Source organism: Pseudonaja textilis, chromosome 1, assembly GCF_049901715.1.
Source record: "Pseudonaja textilis isolate UNSWEBS1 chromosome 1, rPseTex1.2, whole genome shotgun sequence".
NCBI classification, from domain to species: domain Eukaryota; kingdom Metazoa; phylum Chordata; class Lepidosauria; order Squamata; family Elapidae; genus Pseudonaja; species Pseudonaja textilis.
The window spans coordinates 162,183,345-162,204,587 of NC_141990.1; the positions used below are offsets into that span (position 1 = coordinate 162,183,345).

The 21,243-nt window shown below is 35.9% G+C and overlaps 1 protein-coding gene across 1 annotated transcript in view; it reads left to right on the forward strand.

Moving 5' to 3' along the window:
- ABCA12 (ATP binding cassette subfamily A member 12) overlaps positions 1 to 21,243 on the forward strand; it is a 137,354-nt gene that overhangs the window by 37,561 nt on the left and 78,550 nt on the right. Inside the window, exons 11-21 of the mRNA XM_026707730.2 lie at positions 1,150 to 1,265; positions 2,797 to 2,894; positions 3,755 to 4,008; positions 4,089 to 4,201; positions 4,902 to 5,026; positions 5,953 to 6,126; positions 7,716 to 7,880; positions 9,393 to 9,597; positions 11,283 to 11,422; positions 14,103 to 14,222; positions 16,834 to 16,924. Of these exons, the coding sequence (XP_026563515.2) occupies positions 1,150 to 1,265; positions 2,797 to 2,894; positions 3,755 to 4,008; positions 4,089 to 4,201; positions 4,902 to 5,026; positions 5,953 to 6,126; positions 7,716 to 7,880; positions 9,393 to 9,597; positions 11,283 to 11,422; positions 14,103 to 14,222; positions 16,834 to 16,924 (1,601 nt within the window). The remainder of the gene's footprint in view (positions 1 to 1,149; positions 1,266 to 2,796; positions 2,895 to 3,754; positions 4,009 to 4,088; positions 4,202 to 4,901; positions 5,027 to 5,952; positions 6,127 to 7,715; positions 7,881 to 9,392; positions 9,598 to 11,282; positions 11,423 to 14,102; positions 14,223 to 16,833; positions 16,925 to 21,243) is intronic.

Below are 21,243 nucleotides of genomic sequence, written 5' to 3' on the forward strand. Positions count from 1 at the left end.
GATTCTCCATTATTGCTGCAACTTTGACTTTATTACTGATTTGTTCGTTGATGTGTTCCTCAGTAGGATGTGCCCCCTCTAATATATAGATTTCCAGCATGTGCTTGAAAAGTAAACCACTCTGAAGTTTCATTCTCAAACCCAGATTGATGAGTGTAGCCCATTGAGCAGTGGGGCATGATGGTCATGAACTGGATGGTAATTAGGCACTCCTGACCCAATCTCAGCTCCATAGCTCTTGCTCACCACCTCCAGCTCCTCCAGTGTGTTTAGCTTCTTGGGGTTCTGGACCGTGCAGGTGAGTTCTGTGCAGGGCAAAGACAAACACATGGCCTAAGTGGGGCAGACCAGCATACGGCTGGCCCCACATGCCCTCTGCCACCAACAGCAGCACTGTTTGTAGTCCTCAGTTGCCTACTTCTGCTCTTGCTTCATGGCAATGGCAGGCCCCTCTGACCCTTGCACTAAAAAGCGCATCTGCATAGCCTATGCTACCAAGCACCTGCCACAGCAGTCCCAGTGTCATCCTAAGACCTCTTCATGACAGACATCGGGCATCTTAGTTTCAATTAAAATTAAATTAATTAATTAAAGTAATTAATTTTCTTAATTCCAATTAAAATAATTGCAATGATCCAGTCTTAAAGATTTATTAAACAAAACTCAATAACTTCAGGATTAATCTGCAATTTTAAAGTTAAAATCAAGTTTCTCACTCTGAAGAAAATCTAATCTATAGAACCAATCTCTCAGTGGATTTTCAGATCTGTTCATTTGGTTTGTTATTAAAATTGGGGGGGGGGATTTTAAACTAAAGCTTAAGTTATTCATTTGGAAAGACTTGGGAAAATCTTATTGATTGGTGGGATTTTTTTTAGCCCAAATCTAGTTTGAAATTAAAAAAATGATAGATCATCTTGGTATTTTGTTAATTATATCTAAAGTATTCAGTGATATAAGTCAACCGACAGAAGTAGAACTCTTCTTATTTAGGATCTGTTAACTCCTATAAAGGAACATTTGGGTACATTTTCTGAATTAAATTGGCTTAGTGCTGCTCTAGGTAAATTGAAGACTTTCTTTTAATTGCAAACCATTCTTTAATGTGTGTGACTTTACATGAGACTTTTTTGTTCTGTTTTGTCCCAGGTTTCTGTTTTCAGAATTTGAAAATGTCTTCCTAAAAACATCTCATAATAGTAACTTCTCATCATATTTCATTTGCATAATGAATGTGTTTCAAGGGCCAGACGATGAATTATCAGGTAACACATACTTCCATAATAGCATGCAATATATTTGTTTTTAAATCTTCACCTTGTGGAAGAGTTTAATAGCAACTAGGGGCTCTGTGGTGATACTGATGGCAATTCATACCCAGATAAAAGCCAGGAAGCCTGATCAAGAAGAATCCTACTGGGTCTGTTCCCCCAGCATTTAATGAACATGCACCCGCTGTTGTCAGCGTTCCAGAGAAAATCCATTCCTTCCAGTAACTCCAAGACACATGCCATCTCAAAACACTTTTATTGGAACAGTACCTGGCACATACTGGGGAAGTCCGGAACCGATTTTTTCCCGACTTCCCCACCCAGTCCCAAGCTACAACCCCCCACTTTTTTTCCCTCATCACCAGATCATGTGCACCAATCCCACAGTAAGTTTTATTCTTCTCTGCGCCTCACTCTGTAACCTTAAACTATCAAAATAATATATTTTGTCTACTAAGAGCTACTCAATTTACATCACCCCCTCTCACATTCTTCAACTGTGTGGCAGCGATGAATTCCATAGCTGACAGCTGTTTACACTTCATTAAAATCAATAGTAGCACAAGGCTTAATGTAACTAGTATATTAGAATTAGAATCAGAATTCTTTATTGGCCAAGTGTGATTAGACACACAAGGAATTTGTCTCCAGTTCATAAGCTCTCAGTATACATACAACAATAGTGATAGATCAAATAACAACAATAACAACAACAGCAACAACAACATGGAACAATGATATGCATTGTCATCAGAGCACTTGGCACCATGTCCAGGAATTTTGCAAAATACATCAAGAAGTTGCAGCTTCCTGCTGTGGCACCAGCTGAGCTGCCAAAGACTGCACTATTCAGAACATCATAGATTTAAAGAAGATACTTGGTTGATACCTAGGATGATGAACTGAAAACTTGCAAAGAGAAACATTCTTTATTTTAGTTAACACAGATGGATTTGAAATGCTTTACATTCAGGCATTTTATTTTGTGAGAGTGATTCTAGCTTAAACCTAAAAAAATAAAATATGTTCTGATGTTCATTCAAAGGAAAAGCTATTTGATGAAACAAATAACATCCTAAAGTTGATACAAACATTTCATGGAGTACTGGTTTGAAAGTTTACTCCCTGGATGAACCTTAGAATGTTCTTTGGAATGAATGGTCAATACAAACATTGTTTTTATTTGTGCCTGAAAAGAGCTGAAACATGAAATGGAGTAATAAAGAAAAGAGTGGTCTGCAGTTTAGTGGGCATGATTCCGACATCCTTCTTTTAAGGCTGGATTCAGCTCATGATGGTTAAATATAATTTCCCCCTGAATTCTGGGTAGAATTCTTTCACTTACAACTATTTTAAACTATAGAAATCAAATATATCTCCATTTCCATTCAATAAATTATTCTAGAAGACAAACACTTGCTGGAACAACATTGCTTTAAGTTTCAATGGTTTTCAAAATACCTGCAGAGATTGTGGAAATCTATAAAATGTATTACAAAAGACAAGAAGGTGTTGTTTCTTACAGGAAATGGTACTCTTCCTCCAAAAATAAGAGAGCTAAAAGAAGTTCTTTTTAATTCTCGAAGTCCTTTTGCCACAGTTCCAGAGATTCTGATGTTAAAAGTAAGTATGGTATGGATGTGAAAAATACCAGTGATAATATGAAATTAATATTAACAAGTTTTTGAAGCTTAGCTAGCTGTTTTTTGTAGAGCAGCATTGCTAGGGAAATGGACAGAGAAGTGTACCCTTCCATCTGCTTCTCCACTCCAAATTTTCCCTCCTTGTTTCTTCAGCTATGCCTCTGAAGTCCTGCACTGAGTGCAGTTTGGAGCAGAATTGAAAAGGGTCTGAACTTGCTTTTTGGAGCTAGAAGAAACCAGTTTTTCACCCTATATTATATCAGAACCAGCTCTAGTCATTAGGTGCTAGATAAAATCATATTCTAATACCCGCTCCTTTTTGGTTCATGTTCCAATTTTGTTAGGAATTTTAAAAAGCATCCTCGTGTTCCTTTTTTTCCTTTGATTTTTTTTTAAGCTTTACTGTTATGATTTTCAGCTCTGGATTTTCCTGGCAGACCTTTGTCTTGCTCCAGTAATATTATCAGGTTTCTGAGGTCCATAGCTATAATATATTTTCTTCAACATTTGGTTAGTGTACTGCTCACCATCATTCTGGTGACTTTGTGAATAAGTATATCAAAAAGTGTAGAAAGAAAAAGTTCTAAAGCAAGAAGGAAAGCTTATTATATTTTATACTCATATTATGTATTTTGGAAGTCTTTTCAATTTTAGTGTCCCCTAAAATCTGGAACTCTGGGCAACTGCCTTACTTGCTTAGACCTAGAAACCAATCCTGATTGGCAAAAACTTCCATCATTGTCATGAAAGAGTATTTCCGTTCAATATTGGGTAGGTTCTTTTCATTGCTTTCTATTATTTATTTGTGATTAATTTTGTCTCTGTTTTGATTGTTTAAAGCTAGCCCATCTGCAAAACCTAACATCACTCCTTTGTGATTTCGAGAGCATTAGATGGTTGCAGCAAACATGCCAGCTTGCTGATGTTAGTTTTGCTGAGTTGTGCAGTCAAAGTGAATTCCACAAGAAGCTTCTTCATAGTAGAAACCAAAGTGATAGTGCACTGTCCAATTTAATTAGCCACAGAAGACTCTTCCAAGAATTTCAGGAAATAATTGTTGGGAATCCCCAAAAGCTTCAGCAACACATTAAGTGGTAAGATTCTTTGCATATAATCTGTAGCAAGTATCTATTTGAAAGGGCCAATACTTACTCCTTTTCTTTTCTTCAAAAAGGTTACAAGAAAATGTCCCTCAACTTAAATATTTCCGTGATAACTTGAAGTATATTTCTTCTTTGACTTCAGTAATGAATATCACTAAGTTTACACCACATTCCAGAAAACAAGGTAATCTTTGCTTTCAGCAATTATGTATGGATATATATTTTTATTACAGTTTTCTGCCTATTTCCTTTAACATTGCCAAAAAATCTTCATGGACTTGTTCATTAGGAGTCAAGGCTGACTTGAGGGCAACCTATCTCCACCACAAATCCCAAAGGGAAATAAATTGCTGTTCTAAAGAGATTTGAATGAGCTGTCCATATCTATTCAGAAAATACAGTTACTGACTAACTAATACTGTCTGAATTAATAGGGATTTCTCAACTTGCTGATGACAAAATAACAGTTTTTGAATTTTAATTTAAGTTGATTAGATTTAACCAAGAAGGGAATTTAATTTCATTTTAAGAATGTATTTCTTAGGCTTCTGAAATGAAAGAGTCAGATGAAATTGAAGAAGTATGAAAATAGTTGTTTTTATATAATCAGATTTTTTTTATTTTAATAAAATACTACCTAAATGTGAGTACCAAATAATAGAAAATGTATGTGGCTCAAGCTTCTCTTTGAGATAAAAATACAAATTAATTTTAAATAGGGGAATAAACGTTTTGAATATTTTCTTATTCACTTTATTACTTTCTAGCATAAGTTACTTTTCTTTTGCAAATCATCTTTTAAGTGTTCTGTTTATAGTATTTTATGAAAACTGGAGGAAAACAAACTTTTTAATTTTAAACTTTTGTCCCGTGATGTTTTAAAGATATGGTCATAGATCTCTTCCGAAATACTGATGGCCTCAAGAATGATCTCAAAAATATTGTAGGATTGTCTACCAAAAGTATCAGTGCTTTCACAGAAATGCCTCTTTCAGAAAACAAAACAAAGGTAAGTATCTTGGGAATAATAACTATATGCTTAGATGACTTTTCATAGATTATATCATACACGCTTATTTGTGTAAAAAAAATCAGGTGTGACTGATTGATAACAGTGGATAACTCATCTTTTTCACTGATGTATCTGTTTAATAATGTAAGTTCTCTTCTAAATCATAACATAGTATTTCAGCTATGGTAGTCTGGCATTCTATTCTATTCAGCAGGCAAAAAAGTGATGCTGATACATAGATGAAAAAAATATTTAAATCCCAGTGCTATTGATATAAAGATCATTATTGAAACAGTCATTTAAAATAAACTGGCTGAATGTCAGATAATATCCCCAATGAAAGCTACACATTAAAAAAAAAAAGCAGAGGCCTTCCAGAAGGTTTAATTCTGCTTTTCACATTTTTTATCAATCTGTTTAAAAAAGGTTTATAAAAAGCTACACAACATTAAATGTGGGTTGAATAATAGATCATGCTGTATGTTTCTGATTTTATTTTTGGAAAAAATACAGGGCAAGTTTTTGCATTGGTAAACACATATAATCTATTTCACCATGCAATAAAAATAGATGTATTCACAAGAGGAAGTGTCATACTGAACTAAGGAAGTGTTAGGCCAGGCAACAATATTGGAAACATGAATATAGCATATGTTTGCACTTCATCAATAAGTTATTGTTCTTGATCATAAAATAGCAAGATACAAAAATTACTATATTAATAGTTAAAGCCCCACGAACCTGAGTGCTTTGATTCCTGATTTTGCTTACAAGATGCTAAGAAGCTGCCTGTTGTAACAACTGGAATCTATCTGATGCTTTGTTAAGTGATCTAGGTCTGTGATTTTAAAGAGAGCTGCTTAATTTAACCTTGTTAGAGAGAGCCTAGTATTTACCATTCTGCTTTTTTCATGCCAATACAGCTGATATTTCAAATACTGAAGCTAGAGTCCTGTAATACTGATATTGGTGATGCTAAGCTGGAAATTATAGCAAAACAATTCTGCAACTTCTCCATTACAGAAAGGGCTTACAAGTCTTATCTTTTGGGGATCACATTTCTGCGTTACTTAGATGTCTACAAATTCATCTACAAGGTTTGTTTCATGAGTTTGGTTTTCTTTGCCATTCTATGCACAATGGGAAAGAGATCCACAAGATCAACATTGGAATTTTAATGGATGGTGGATATATCAATTTAATGGGACCAGATGTAATTTAAGCAACTCTGTGGTCCAACATGATTGAAAATAAAATACTATGAGTATAATTTATTTTATTTATTTTTTATTTATTTGATTTGTCAATCGCTTATAAGATAATAGGTATAAGTATAAACATAATTCTGAGTACCTGAAATGGATACATATAAGAAAAATAAAAAGAAACAATAGGACAGGGACAGTAGGCACTTGGTGCACTTATGCACGCCCCTTACTCTATAATTAATGATGACTCTTTAGCAGCTTTATTTGGAAGGAAGGAATTGGCGTAGACGAGGATACTTTCCTATACATAGATGCCAGACACAATTATGGAGCACCAGTAGCATCATATAAACTGCTAAAGTGAAAGTAAGGTGTTAATAAATAGTAGCATTTATTAGCAAAATAAGTATGTTTCATATACAGTAGCAGAAGGAAGAAAACAGGCTATTTATTCTGTATTTATGAAATACATAAAGTGGGTTCAATGTCACACTCCTACACACATACAAATGCATTTTGCTTTAAAAGGGATTTAATTAGATTTAAGCCTGATTTTTCCCCTTATATAATTGCAGGTGGCAACACCTAGTGGACTTTGACTAATCACAAAAAAGCTAAACTGATTTAAATCTGGTTAAAACTTCCCTGAAAGGTCATTGGGAAATCTCAGAGCTATTAGCTAGACTGGGAAGTTGAAAAAACTTGTTGGAGGAGGCAGAGGTGAATCATTTCCATATTTTTGCTTAAAAAATTGAATGGGCATGTCCTTGTAGTTACCAGGAGCTGGGTTTGACTAAGGAGGACTGTGCTTAATTCCCCTATTGGGATATATGCTGGCACTGATCTTCCTTCATCTAGCTGAGCAGAGGTGTGCAGCAGATGGTTAACTACATTTTATCATTGAAGATTTTAAAAGATGGGGACATAGTAGTTTGAGGTGCTGCCTTCAAGCCTATTTCTCTTCAGTGATTGCTTTGGTAGTGGATGGAGGGATCATATCTCTTCACTTCCTCTCTGAAACAATCCCTGAACGAATGAACTGAGATTCTATGGAGGTGGTTTTATTCTGACATTTTTTAAACCTTCCAGTGAAATAAGAATAATAGAAAGAAACAACTATAATGTATTTTGAAAAACAATTACACTTGTAATTGTTCCAATCATTTAAAAACAATACCTTAAATAAATTTAGTTTATGATTTTACTCAAAGTCTCTGTGTTACTATTGCCACTATTAATTTTTGCGGTGCTTCCAAGACTATAGCTGAACTGTATACGTACTCCTTTGTAGCAGATATTTAAATGTGTGATTCTATAAAATTCATTGAAATATTTGGAATTATATGAATATTTAAATTTAATATTCAAGTAGAGATTTTATTTATCTAGCAGTATGCAATGCTCAAATTAACCCCCCTAAATCTCAGTGCAAAATCTAAAGTTACTGTTTATGATGTTGCTTTTTGTGGCTTCTCTAGATGCTTTTCCCTAAGGAATTTCAAATTCCTGTGGATAAGGCATTAGAAGTTCTGAGAGACTTGGATCACTTGAGGAGGCAGCTTGTATCAGATGTTCATCCGCTCTTAGATGCAATTCATTCCCTGAAAAAGCTGAGGATGGCAAGACATGCACCACTTTCTAAGGTTTGTTTTTAATATGTGTTAGTTTTTAGAAGCTGGAATTACAAAAAACTGATGAAAAATATCAGAAATCTAGAAAATGTTTAATTTGCATAGAAGTCAAATAATCAGTTCCAACATATTATGGGAAGGATTCTTATTATGAGACTAGAAGCCACAATGTCACATTGAAGGAGAACAAACGAAAAGTGCAGAGAAGACCAACCAGGATGATTAGGGGACTGGAGACAAAAACATATGAAGAACAGTTACAGGAACTGGGCCTGGCTAGTCTAGTGAAGAGAAGGACCAGGGGAGACATGATAGCAGTCTTCCAATATTTGAGGGGCTCCCACAGAGAGGAAGAGGTCAAGCTATATTCCAAGACTCAAAAGCCAGACGAGGAATAATGGGTGGAAACTGATCAAGAAGAGATTCAACCTAGAAATAAGGAGAAATTTTCTGACAGTGAGAACAATCAACCAATGGAACAGCTTTCCTTTGGAAGTCGTGGAAGCTTCATCACTGGAGGCTTTGAAGAAGAGATTGGACTGCCATTTGTCAGAAATGGTGTAGGGTCTCCTGCTTAGGTGGGAGATTGAATTAGATGACCTACAAGGTCCCTTCCAAGTCTGTTAATTTTGTTAGACACTGTTTCATCCACTGAATGGTTACAGATACAAGAATTTTAATAGTATATATAGGTAGATTCTTCTCGTGAAGTATAAATCTGTAGTTGCCTTTTCTGAAGTCACATCATAATGCAACTTCAGTTTCATCATATCAAAGTTTTGTAATGATCAATAATTTCAAGATATTTTGCACAGGTTCTCTTGCCCTCTAAGCATCTCTTATATTTTACCTGTGGCTTATGTTACTTAATTTATGAGCTTGGCATTTATCTCTAAAATTTCATTTTGTTATTTCTGGCCCACAGTTATAGTTAGTGCATTTTCACTGACATTTTTTATCCTGTCTTGATCACATTCATTAAGAATTTATCTATTGCTTATTTATAGAATCTTTCATGTTATTCTTGTATTTTTTTATCCATAAATATCTTTTGTATAATAGATTAAGATGTAAATTTCATGATCCAGAGACAGATATAGCCTAGTACTAACAACTTTCAACCCATTTTGGCTTCTAATGTTAAATGGTACCATATAAGTATTGTATTCTAAGTAAATTTTAATGTCTCCATTTATCTTTACCTTGGCACTTGACTCTTGATGTAAATGACAAATACAAATAGATTAAATGAAATGAAATTAAAAAATACAATAAAAGAAATAAATGGAAAATCAGTACCACTAGCATCAAAATACGAACATATAATACACGTGTATAACAAGGGATTCCATCCATCCTACTTTAAGGAACCTGGGAAAAACAGCCAGATTGTAAGGCCTTCCTGAATGATGTTAGAGTGGGAGCTCTCTGGATCTCAGTGAGAAACCCATTCCAAGGGTTCATTAATTACCTTCTTTGATTTACTTTCTTTTTTGTCATTGTGTCTTCTGTTTATTTTTACAGGCTTTATTTGAGGCTGGCAATCTAACAATAAATAACAGAGTGTTGGAAACTCTATCAAAAACTTTCTGCAACCATGACATCACTCCCTTGTTTTTTGAATCTCTGTTACCTGATTTTGAGGAACAGAATGTTCATCATTCTTCTACAGATGAAGATGAACAAGTTCATCATATTATGAAGAAATATAGTATCCCATCTGACACTAGTAAGTTTGGCAGTTGGAACAACATCTAATGTGATCCTTTCAGCACAACCAAGCAGAAATAAAGTTAGTGAAAGTGTGGGATAATTATTTTTTATTTCATTATATTGTTTTCAACAGTATAATATAATCAGCACAATTAAAATTATACAAAGTTCTGTTCTTATTTATGGGATCTGGCCATTCTGTGGATTGCAGAAATCTATGTATAGCCTGTAAAGTACAGGTAGTCCTCAACTTATGACTGCAATTGAGCCCAAAATTTATGTTGCTGAGTCAGAAATTCGTTGTGAGTTTTCTCCGTTTTATGACTTTTCTTGCCACATTTGTTAAGTGAATCACTGCAGTTGCTAAAAGTTGTTAAGTGGATCTGGCTTTCCCATTGACTTTGCTTGTCAGAAGGTTGCAAAAGGTGATCACATGATCTCAAGACAATGCAACCGTCATAAATACAAATCAGGTGCCAATTTTGATCACATGATCATGGGGATGCTGCAAAGGTTGTAACTGTTAAAAAATGGTCATAAGTCACTTTTTTCAGGACTGTTGTAATTTTGAAAGGTGACTAAATGAACTTATTGAGAGTTTTGCAGCGATAATTCAGCACCAGAAAAATAAACACAGATGGCTGATGCTTCATTTAACATCTTTATAAACATAAGTAGATTTTACAAACCAGTTATAGATTTCTCTAACATGGAGCAAACTCAAACAGAAACATGTTGCAAGTTCAGAGCAGAGCTCCAGACTTCAGCAAGCAAGCAAGTTAGTTTCATCTTCAATACGCAGACTCAGAGCTCAACATAGCTGCAGAGTTGAAGAGCTTAACACATAGAACCATGCCTAGGCTACTTTTCGTTTCAGTTTCCAGCCTAGGCTACTTCTAGTTTCAGTTTCCAAAAACAGTCCTCATTGGCTGACTTAGTTGCTGTGCCTATTCATTGGCTGACCTTGTTACCAAGCTCTATTTCCAGTTCATGAATATACTCTGACAGAACTGTTGTAAGTCGAGGACTGCCTGTACAGCAAAGACACCAGGGGATCCTTTTGTTCAGTATAATTAACTTACAAAAACTTTTTAACACCGTACCATTTTTTAAACTCCTACAATGTGGGATGACAAATCTCAGTTCAAATCTTATTCTAACTTCATATTCAATATTGAAATTGTGCTTTAAAGAAATGTGGACAAGACTTCACTCAGAACACTGAAATAAAAAAATAGCCCTTGTTTTGTGGCTTACTCCTACTTGGATATCTCAAGTGGAATGGAAAAGGGCTTCAAGTAGGAAGCAGAATTAAATCTATCACTGCCGCCATAGAGAGCTTTGCTGTCAGACACTGGCCTATCTGATGGGCTAATAGTCTCACTCATTGTGATAGTTTTGCATGACTGTGAGAGCAGTCTTTGGCATAGCAAAATCCTCTATAGATACAAGGACAACTGGCAATGTACTGGCAGGTAATCCTTCCAAGTTTATCTTAAGACTTTTCTTAAACATAAGTCTTTCTGGTCTAGTTAAGCAAATGGAAATCTTTGGGGAGGGTAGTTTTGTCAAAAGTATTACCTTAGTATGTGATCAAAAGGTTATGAGAGGATCCATCAGGATTCTAACAGACCAACATATTTGACTGAATTTGCTGTGCTTCATTTGGTTGGTCCAATATTTTTCTTGTCTCTTCTGTAGCACCTTTCTGCATATCATTGTTTCTGGACTTGGTTAAGACACCTTCTGGAGCTTTAATTTGGTCTTTCTTAAAGCCAATGGTGCGTGGACGGATTCTGTATTCTCCAGATACTCCTGAAACACGTGCGATCATGGAAAAGGTAATGACATATTTTTTTAAAAATAACAATTCACTATTATTAGAATTGTTGTTGTTGTTCTTGGTTATGAAGTCATGTCCAATCCAGTGGTGGTATTCTACTGGTTCGGCCTGGTTTTGGCGTACCGGTAGCACTGAAGATCAACTGGCAGAGAACTGGTTCACTCCTAGACTCTCCTACACTCTGCAGTTGGGCCCACCCACGCGCTCCTGCTCCTAGGTCCTTTTGAACCTTTCAGCTGTTTGGCACAGCAGAGTGGATTGCTGTGCTAAACAGCTGAGAGGCGCAGTAGCTTAATTTTTACTGTCTTGATGCATGCATAAAGCACATGATTGCACGTTGCGCAATCCCACCCCTGCAGCCATACCCACCAAGCCATGCCCATAGAACCGGTGGTGGAACTTGTGAATCCCACCACTGGTCCAATCCATCACGACCCCATGGACAACGTTTCTCCAGGTCTTCTTTCCTCTACCATCCCCTGGAGTCCATTGAAGTTCATGCCGACTGCTTCAGTGACTCCATCCAGCCACCTCATTCTCTGCCAGCCCCTTCTTCTATTGTCCTCAATCATTCCTGGCATTAGGCTCTTCTCCTGTGAGTTCTTCCTTCTCATTAGGTGGCCAAAGTATTTGAGTTTCATCTTCAGGATCTGGCTTTCTAAAGAGCAGCCAGGATTGATCTCCTCTAGGACTGTTTTTTTTTATTTTTTAAAACATACATTAATATCATTTCATGGACAGTGTGGTGTCTGAGTGTTAATCATTTTGATACAAAAGCAATGATAATACAATAAGCATTTCTAAATTAATCCAATTTACGTAATCTAATGTTATACATAACTATATCAAAACACAATCCATCATTTTCAATTATAAATATTTGCTACATCCTTTTAATAGTAATAGCATTTTCTTTGAGCATACCTAATAACATCATTTTTCAAACTCTGATTTTGACCTCTAATATTCAGTTTAGTTTTATTAAGATATGTATAAAGGTATTCCCCCATTTCTAAATTTTTTGTCTGTTCTAATTTGTAATACAGCCACACTTAAGAATTGCTACATTAATCTTATGTTGTTATACATAACTATATTAGCACATGAGCCTTCATTTTTCAATTATTCAATATTTGCTACATCCTTTTAATAGTAATAGCATTATTTCTGAGCATACCTAATAACACCCTTTTTCAAATTCTAATTTTGACCTCTAATATTCTCTTTAAGTATTGTATTAAGTAAAGCACGTATAACAGTATTCTCCCTATTTCTAAATTTTCCATCTATTCTAGTTTTAGACCAATCTCATTTTTTTCTTTCTTTCTTTTTTTTTAATCCCTCCTATCCATCATTTCTCATTCTCTTACAAGCTCCACTTCTTCTCTTTTTAGCTTTCCTCCCATACTCCTCCCTTGGGTCCTTAGCTACATCTTTCATATTTAACTCAATCTTTATTTCCCTGTTATTCTGGTTATCTTTTGGCTTCCTACTTTAGCATTCCAATCCCCCATGATGATAAGGAAATAATTTTTTGGTGTTAATTTTAGAAGGTGTTGTAGGGCTTTATAGAACCAGTCAACTTCAGCCTCTTCAGCACCAATGGTTGGGGCATAGATTTGGACTACTGTGATGTTGAATGGTTTGCCTTGGGTTCGAACTGAGATCATTCTGTCATTTTGGGGATTGTATCCCAGTATTGCTTTTCCTACTTTTTATTGACTATGAAGGCTACTCCATTTCTTCTGAGGAATTCTTGCCTGCAGTAGTATACCTGGTCATCTGAATTAAATTCACCCATTCCTGTCCACTTTAGTTCGCTGATTCCTAAGATGTCGATGTTCAGTCTTGTCATCTCTTGTCTGACCACGTCCAGCTTCCCTTGATTCATAGATCTTTCATTCCAGGTTCCTATGGAGTATAGATCTTTACAGCTTCGGACTTTCCTTTCACCACTAGATACATCCATAGCTGAATGTCCTTTTGGCTTTGAACCAGTTGCTTCATTCTTTCTGGCGTGACTAATACTAGCCCTTTTCTCTTCCCAAGTAGCATATTGGACACCTTCTAACTTCAGGGGTGCATCTTCCAGCATCATATCATTTGGCCTTTTGGTACTGTCCATGAGGTTTTCATGGCAAAGATACTGGAATGGGTTGCCATTTCCTTCTCCAGTGGATCACGTTTTGCCAGAACTCTCTGCTGTGACCTGTCTGTCTTGGGTGGCCCTGCACGGCATAGCTCATAGCTTCATTGAGTTACGAAAGCCCCTTTGCCACGACAAGACAGTAATCCATGAAGGGGATTATTAAAATATTCTTGATAAATCAGCAGAAACTGAATTTGAAGACTTGATTCATGAAAAAAATCTATTAGTAAGTTTCTAGAATATGTAATTTGGTGGGGTTTACAAAAGCAGCAACTCAGATATTCCTTTTAAATTAAGATAGATAGATAAATTGAGATAGGAACTTAAATGGGGAATAAACTAAATTTTGTAAATTTCAAATTCTGAACATTTATACTAGCACCTTTATTGTTACCTGATTAGCTATATTCCTTGCTTTTATGAAAGCATGAAAGCCAACTTTGTGCTAAAAACATTAATCTTTAAAATCATTTCTTTGCCTGTCTACAGAATAGATTAATGTTTAATTTATTTGTTCCAATTCTTTAAGTCCAATTCAACATTGAAACTGATGGCTGATTTAACACAAAAAGCCCAGGAGTGGTTGGACCGTTCACCATTGCTCATGGATTCACTAACTATATTAAATGACACTCTTCCAATGTTGAAGGTATGAAACATCATTTCATATATTGACTATCCAACTTGTTACTCTCTTTTTTATAACAATAATTTGGTTTAATAATTATTCTACATATTCAAGTATGCAGATCATATCCAGAAACTACAGTAAATTATATGCTGAAACATTGAGGTACATGAAAATAATTATCTCTTCAGACAGAGAGAAACCATTATTGTCCAGGTATCTAAATGTGAAAACTTTTCATAATAATAATTGTAGATAACAGAGAATATTATCTTTACTTCCAGTATTACACTCATGGGTGAAAATGAGCCAAAAATAACTTATAGTAAACAAATGAGCTTTTATTTTTACAATTGTGTGTGTATTATATGTATACAGCTAGATAGAAAGATAGATGGAGGAAGGTGCAGGGTGATTAAGCAAAAGAAACAAATTTGGAATCTAAGATGATGCATTACTGAGATCCTATTGCATAATTATCAAAATAAATACCCTGCCCCAGATCCAGGGTATCAACAGAATGATGACTAAGATGTTGCACTGGTTTTTTTTGGTTGGGGCAATACTTTGCGTAGGGAAGGTGGGAATTTTTCCAAGCGAAGGGCGGCAACGGAGGAAGCATAGTTACATCACAGGGAGAAAAGTTGCTATTAAATTAAGATTTAAACTATAAGAGGAGAGGTGGAGAGGGAAAGATAAATCATAGAAAAAGAAAAAAAAGTGGCAAATGGAAAAGGAGAAGAAAGAACAATCTTTCTAGGAGGAAAATGCCACCAAGGACAGCAACTCACAGCAACCTTGGCCTGCTGAGAGAAGCCCAGCTGCCCCCGAGAGGCCTACCCAAGAGCCCCGAGATCCATTGAAGTGACATGAGTGGAGAGGCAAAACAAACTAGCGAAGAACAAGGAGGTGAGCCAGTGAGCGAGTGGGGCTAGCTGTGGAGCATCCATGTGGCAGAGAGGTGAGCTAACTGAGGGCAAAAGGAGAGCTGGCTGTGGAGAGAAGACAAGAGGCGAACTTATTGTAGGCCATCCAGACAGTCCTGTTTGCTGGGAGAAGCAGCACAAACAGGAGCCACGTGGCTGAGGAGCAAAGAGCAGAGGCAGCACAAAATAAAGGAGAGCCAGCAGCAAAGGGCAACATAGCGAAGCATATCCTGACAGCATCACAGAGAGCAGTGTGGAAAGTGATGGTAGAGCATCAGTGGGACTGGAGGCTGTCGGTGGTGGTGGAGCGTTGCAGCACAGTGGACCAGTGACTGAAAATGGCAACAGAACAGCGTGGCAGAGCAACAGACAAGGGTGGGGGGGAATGCCATGAACTGAGAAAAGCAGGGAGAGCTGACTACTCGGTAGTGGCAGGAGAAAAGCAAGTAGGAAGAGGGGATAGACAACACAGGACACAAGGCAAAAAAAACCCCAAAGGCGAGTAGACAATAGCAAGTATGGAACATGCAAAGTCAGAGATAAATTAAGACCACAAGAAGGCAAAGAGGGAAAGGATCATAAGAAGGAAGGGAGGAAAGGGATAATTACAGAACATTCCAGGACAGGTTAAGAACAAACCTTGCACTTAAACCCACTCAACACTGAAAATTTTAAAATTGGACAACCAGAGTGCAGTCTAAAGTGCAATTTCCTCCATAAATTACAAACCTTTTGCTGAACTACAGAAACAGCACTATGATATGAGAAATAAGAGAATTGGATAATTTGTGTATTATAAATCACAATATATCTGAATTCAAAATGTAAAGTTCAGAATTTTTAAAAAATATATAAATCAGTGTTTAATCCCAAAAATATAGCTATGGTTTCTTTTTTGGGGGTGGGGGAGTTCCTCATCATATTTACAATTAATTTGCAATTGATCTTGCTATCTTTGTTCATAAAAAAGCAGCGGATGAAATTCCCGAAAATCAATAAAGCACATTCAATATAATAAGGCTAATAGATAATCTTCTTTTATGTTTTAGGATTGTGAGAAGTGTCATTTTTATGGCTGAATGAAATCATACTAATGTTTTTGTTCCAAACATGTCTCTTAGAAAAGTTCATTAAGAACTATTGCTTATGAAGCTATTAGGAACAGAGCTCTTCATTTGTATTAGGAAAGTGATTTCCTTCTTGTTTTTGAAATAAATTATTTTTATAACTTTTTCATGGTAGCATTTCTGTGGACTTCACCCTGGTTTAGATAGATATTAGATATCATAAAATATCTCATTCCATATATCATATTTGCACATAATTAAAAACTAATTTATGCAGAGAGTCTTATTTATGTGAGTGCACCTGATTCCGCTGTTATTAACACCTGCATAACTAACTGTATAGTGAAACAAATCTTATGAGGAAATTTTGTGTCAGAAATACAGGCAGTCCTCATTTAGCAAGTGCCTCTCACCTAAACATCTGGCTGACTCTACAGACAACTATAATTTTAATTCTTAAAGTTTGGTCCCTGATTCTCAGATTGAAAGGATGCTTTATTGGGAAATGTCATTTTTTTAATTTGAGGGGAATAATTTCAATCACAATTTATTTGAGGGGAATAATTTCAATCACAATTTTTAAAAATAGCTTAATGTATTTGAAGTTGAATATTAAATACTCATTATGTCATTTGGCAGAACACATTGCAGAATCCTTTTGTACAGGTTTTCATCAAACTTATGGTAAAGCTGGATGCTGTTGAATTGTTAAACCAAATTAATGAACTGGGTGAGTTCTTCATTTTACTAATAAGGTACAATATAGGTTCTTGACTGACTAGTGATGGCGTTGTAGCATATTATGAAAGTGAAAAAAATAAGAACATGAGGAGTGTGAGCATATAAGATGTATTATTCATAAAACTTGAAAGATTGAAAATAAATTTAGGACAAATGAGCAGAGGGGTTTTTCTTAAATGACTAATCTGGGGATTCTAAGCACTGAGCTTCTCTCCATTAAATTTCATTCTGTTATTTCAGTCATTTTTTGTAACCAATTTTTTGAAACAGTATCTCAATCTTCTAGAATATTGAAGTTCCCATGAGGAGATGGAGAGAATGCTTATCATTTTTTCCAAAATGTTCCTCATCCTATTCATGATGTTGAAGAAGACTATATCCCATGAACCTCAGACAATATACTCTCTGATTTGATGAGGAATTATGAAATTTAGTCTAATCTAATCTTTGAGTCAACACTGTCTTCTGGCAACTGCCTGAGCTTGTCCCTGCAGTTTTCTTAGCAAGGTTTTTCAGAAGTGCTTTGCCATTGCCTCCTTCCTATGGCTAAAAGAATATGACTGGTCCAAGGTCACTCAGATGGCTTTGTGCCTAAGGCAGGACTAGAACGCACTGTCTCCTGCTCTTCTGATATCTTAAGCACTACACAAAGTGGCTTTCTCTTTCTTTTTTAATGCTATCTATTCAGGGGTGGGATTCAGGTTTTTTTTAACAACCGGTTCTATTGGGGTGGCTTAGTTGGTGGGAGTGGCTTGGTGGTCATGTGACTGGCTGGGTGTGGCCAACTCAACATCACTCACATCGAGGCACGCATCTCCTTGCCTGGCCTCTTATGACTGTGGGGATGCTACAACAGTTGTAAGTGTGAAAAATGGTCATAAGTCACTTTTTTCAGTGCCATTGTAACTTTGAATGGTCACTAAATGAACTGTTTAAGGAAAGGTCACATGCCCCCCAGAAAGGCAGTAAAAAAAATCAGTGCCAAGCTTGCATCCTGCCTCTTGGAAGTATACCCCAAAAGGACAGTGCCAGATAGTATTAAAGCAGTGAAGGAAGACCCCCCCTCCCCAGATAGAAAAAGAAACTATGAGGCAGGAACAAATTCAAACACAATACAGATAAACCACAACAGTAGCTGTCGCTTGTTGAAGCTGAATAGGGAAAATTATCCCGTCAATAAACACAGGATTAAACTTCACCAAGCATAGAATTAACTTTCACCAAAAAACAGTTTTAGACCAAAACCCAGAAAGAGTATGTAAACTCACATTTGAATGTCAGTCTTTCTAGCTAGCCAAGAAACCTTGCTGAATGTCACTCATCTTGGTTCCCTGTCACTAAAAGCTTTGCTTCATTATTCAATGATTTCTTCAAAGTGCTGATTGTCCAGGGAAATATTTCCTCCCAACAGCAGTGTTAAAATCTTAAAACAACCCTTCCCCTTTAAGCAAGCCAAGCCCCCGAAGCTCCGGAGACAGTAAGTCTAGGCTGTCTGCCAAGAATGTAATAAGGGTGGAAAAAAACAAAAGGAGATTGCTTCTAACTACTGGTTCTCCGAACTGCTTAGAAAGTTAACAAGGGGTTCTATAGAACCGGATAGAACCGGTAGAATCCCACCCCTGTACCTACCTTTTTAACTTTAATGTCAATCAGCCTATATATACTTAATACAAATGTTATGTAATGGTTTTCAAATTTCTACTGAAATCATAATATATCTACAATATACCCATGCTTTAATAAGGAAATTATCTAATTAAAAATAAATAAATATTCACAATTCTATGGAATGCATATGCATTATGCACTGATGACATTAGGTAATGTTAGGTAATGACATCTGCAAGAAAACAGCCACACTCAGCTAGCATCAAGGACCCCACAGTTCAACCTTTGGCTACAAATATTATCATCTATTAATGCATATACTCTAGTTGAATAAAGTAGAAAACAGACATTAAGCAATCCCTTATTTTGCCCTATTCGCTGAACAGCATACGAATTTCTTTCTTTTCCTATAATTTTAAATCTATACTACCACTTTCTCCCAATGTACCTGCTCCTCTCAGTTTTCTATTTTGGTTAATATAAAATCAATGGTCAAGCTAATGGTTTGGAGTCAATAGTGCAAGTAAAAATTAATTGGAAGGAACATGGGCAGAATTTATTTCCCAGTAAGTATCAAGGTCTTTAAAAATTTGCAGTTTTTTTTTAAAAAATAATCCCAAATTCTTCCACTCTTACCAACTCCATTTATTCCAATATCTGAGTAGGAATGGATTATCTACAACCTTTTCTCCCATTCTGTTCTGTTTCTTTTGAACAAATTATATCTTTTGTGTATGCCAGTCACATGATCCAGCCCACCTGGTCTCCATTATATCTGGTAAATTATATTTGACTTCATATACTAGGAGTCCAATTTTCTTGTGTTTTTCCTACTTGGAGTTTGGGTGGACAGTGAGGGCCATATACCTTATCAGCCAATACTCAATCTTAGTTTCATTGTTGTTTTGTAATGGGCACTATTGCAACACAACTCCAATGTTCTTCTATAGTGCCTTGTGACTAAACTTCAATTGCAGAATAGGTCAGACTTGTTCCTGCCTAGAAACAGAGATAACCAGAAGCAGAGGGTACTTTTAGCCCTTGATTATGTGTTTATTATTTTTACATAAGTGGACATTTGGCATTCATCTACAAGGAAAAGTATTCCTTCAATTGCCCCCCATATTAAATAACCCTCTCCTTACAAAGAGAACCCAGCAGGCTGTCTCTGGAGAAGCTTACAACATATTGCCATCCCTTTGAACCCTCTGCCTGAGGGATTATTGCAAGGTAATTTTTCACCACTGTTCTCTGTGACACATAGTATTTAGATAATGAAGGCTGTTCTTTAGGTAGACCTACAGTATGTCTATGGTGATCATATTTTTTTTGAAAAAAATAAAAGAGAAACCGGAAAAGGAGCACATCTGAAAAGGGTTCACAAGGATTAAAAAAATTGTTTATAACTTAAATTTAGAAAGGAAAATTCAAGAGCAAAACCAAGAAACTTAACAAAAACATATATTCTAATAAAATGTCTTAAATCAAGCAGTACAATATACAGTATGTAAATAAATTTTAAAAAATAATTTACACATTTTTCACATGAATGTGAAACGTTTCCATTTGTATGATAAAAGTTAAATGACCAAAATGAAAAATAAAATAAATAAATCTTGTTTTTTGAATAAAGGACTGCCCTTTATAATAAAGGACATGTGGCCAGTATACCAATGTGTGAAAAAGAGGCTTTGATTAGTTTCACTAGCACTCTATTCCAGAAAATTGTTCAAGATTTGTTTAACAGGAATAGTTTAACAGTCACTGTATTGCACAGAATTCTGGGAATGGTTTAATTGCATTATTCTATCATATAAATTAAAAATGAACTACAAGCTACATCCCATTTTAGAGGACAACCAACTATTGTGGCAAAAAACCTTTCTTATAAATCTTGGCCTGCAACTCCTTATTTTGCAGTAAAGTAGTTCTGAACAAAACTACACCTGCTATATTAGTATCTGCATATATGCAGTGTATATTTATGTGTGTGTTTGTGTGAGTGTGTATATAGCAATAGCAATAGCACTTAGACCAGTGGTGGGATTCAAATTTTTTTACTACTGGTTCTATGGGTGTGGCTTGGTAGGCTTGGCAGGGAAGGATACTGTAAAATCTCCCGTCAGAGGTGGTATTTGCCGGTTCTCCGAATTACTCAAAATTTCCACTACCGGTTCTCCAGAACTGGTCAGAACCTGCTGAATACTACCTCTGACTTAGACTTATATACCACTTTATAGTGCTTCACAGCCCTTTCTGAGCAGTTTACAGAATCAGCATATTGCCCCCAACAATTTGGGTCCTCATTTTATCCACCTCGGAAGGATGAAAGGCTGAGTCAACCCTGAGCCTAGTGAGATTCGATCTGCCAAATTGCAGGCAGCTGACTTGTAAGCAGAAGTAGCCTGCAATTACTGCACTCTAACCACTGCACCACCAAGGCTCTTATAAATATACATGTATATATATTGAATACATATCTGTAGAAACCAGAGTGAAGAAAAAAAAATGCATATTGGTAGAAAGGATGGGATGAACATCTACAGAAAATTCCTTATCTACAATCTGAGACAGATCACATCTGCAGCCACCTTACATATCATTTCTTATTATTAATAGTAATAACATCCTATGAGAACAAGTCTATCGCCAAAGAGTGTTTAAAGCTTTAGAAATTTCATAACTAAATTTATTAAACTA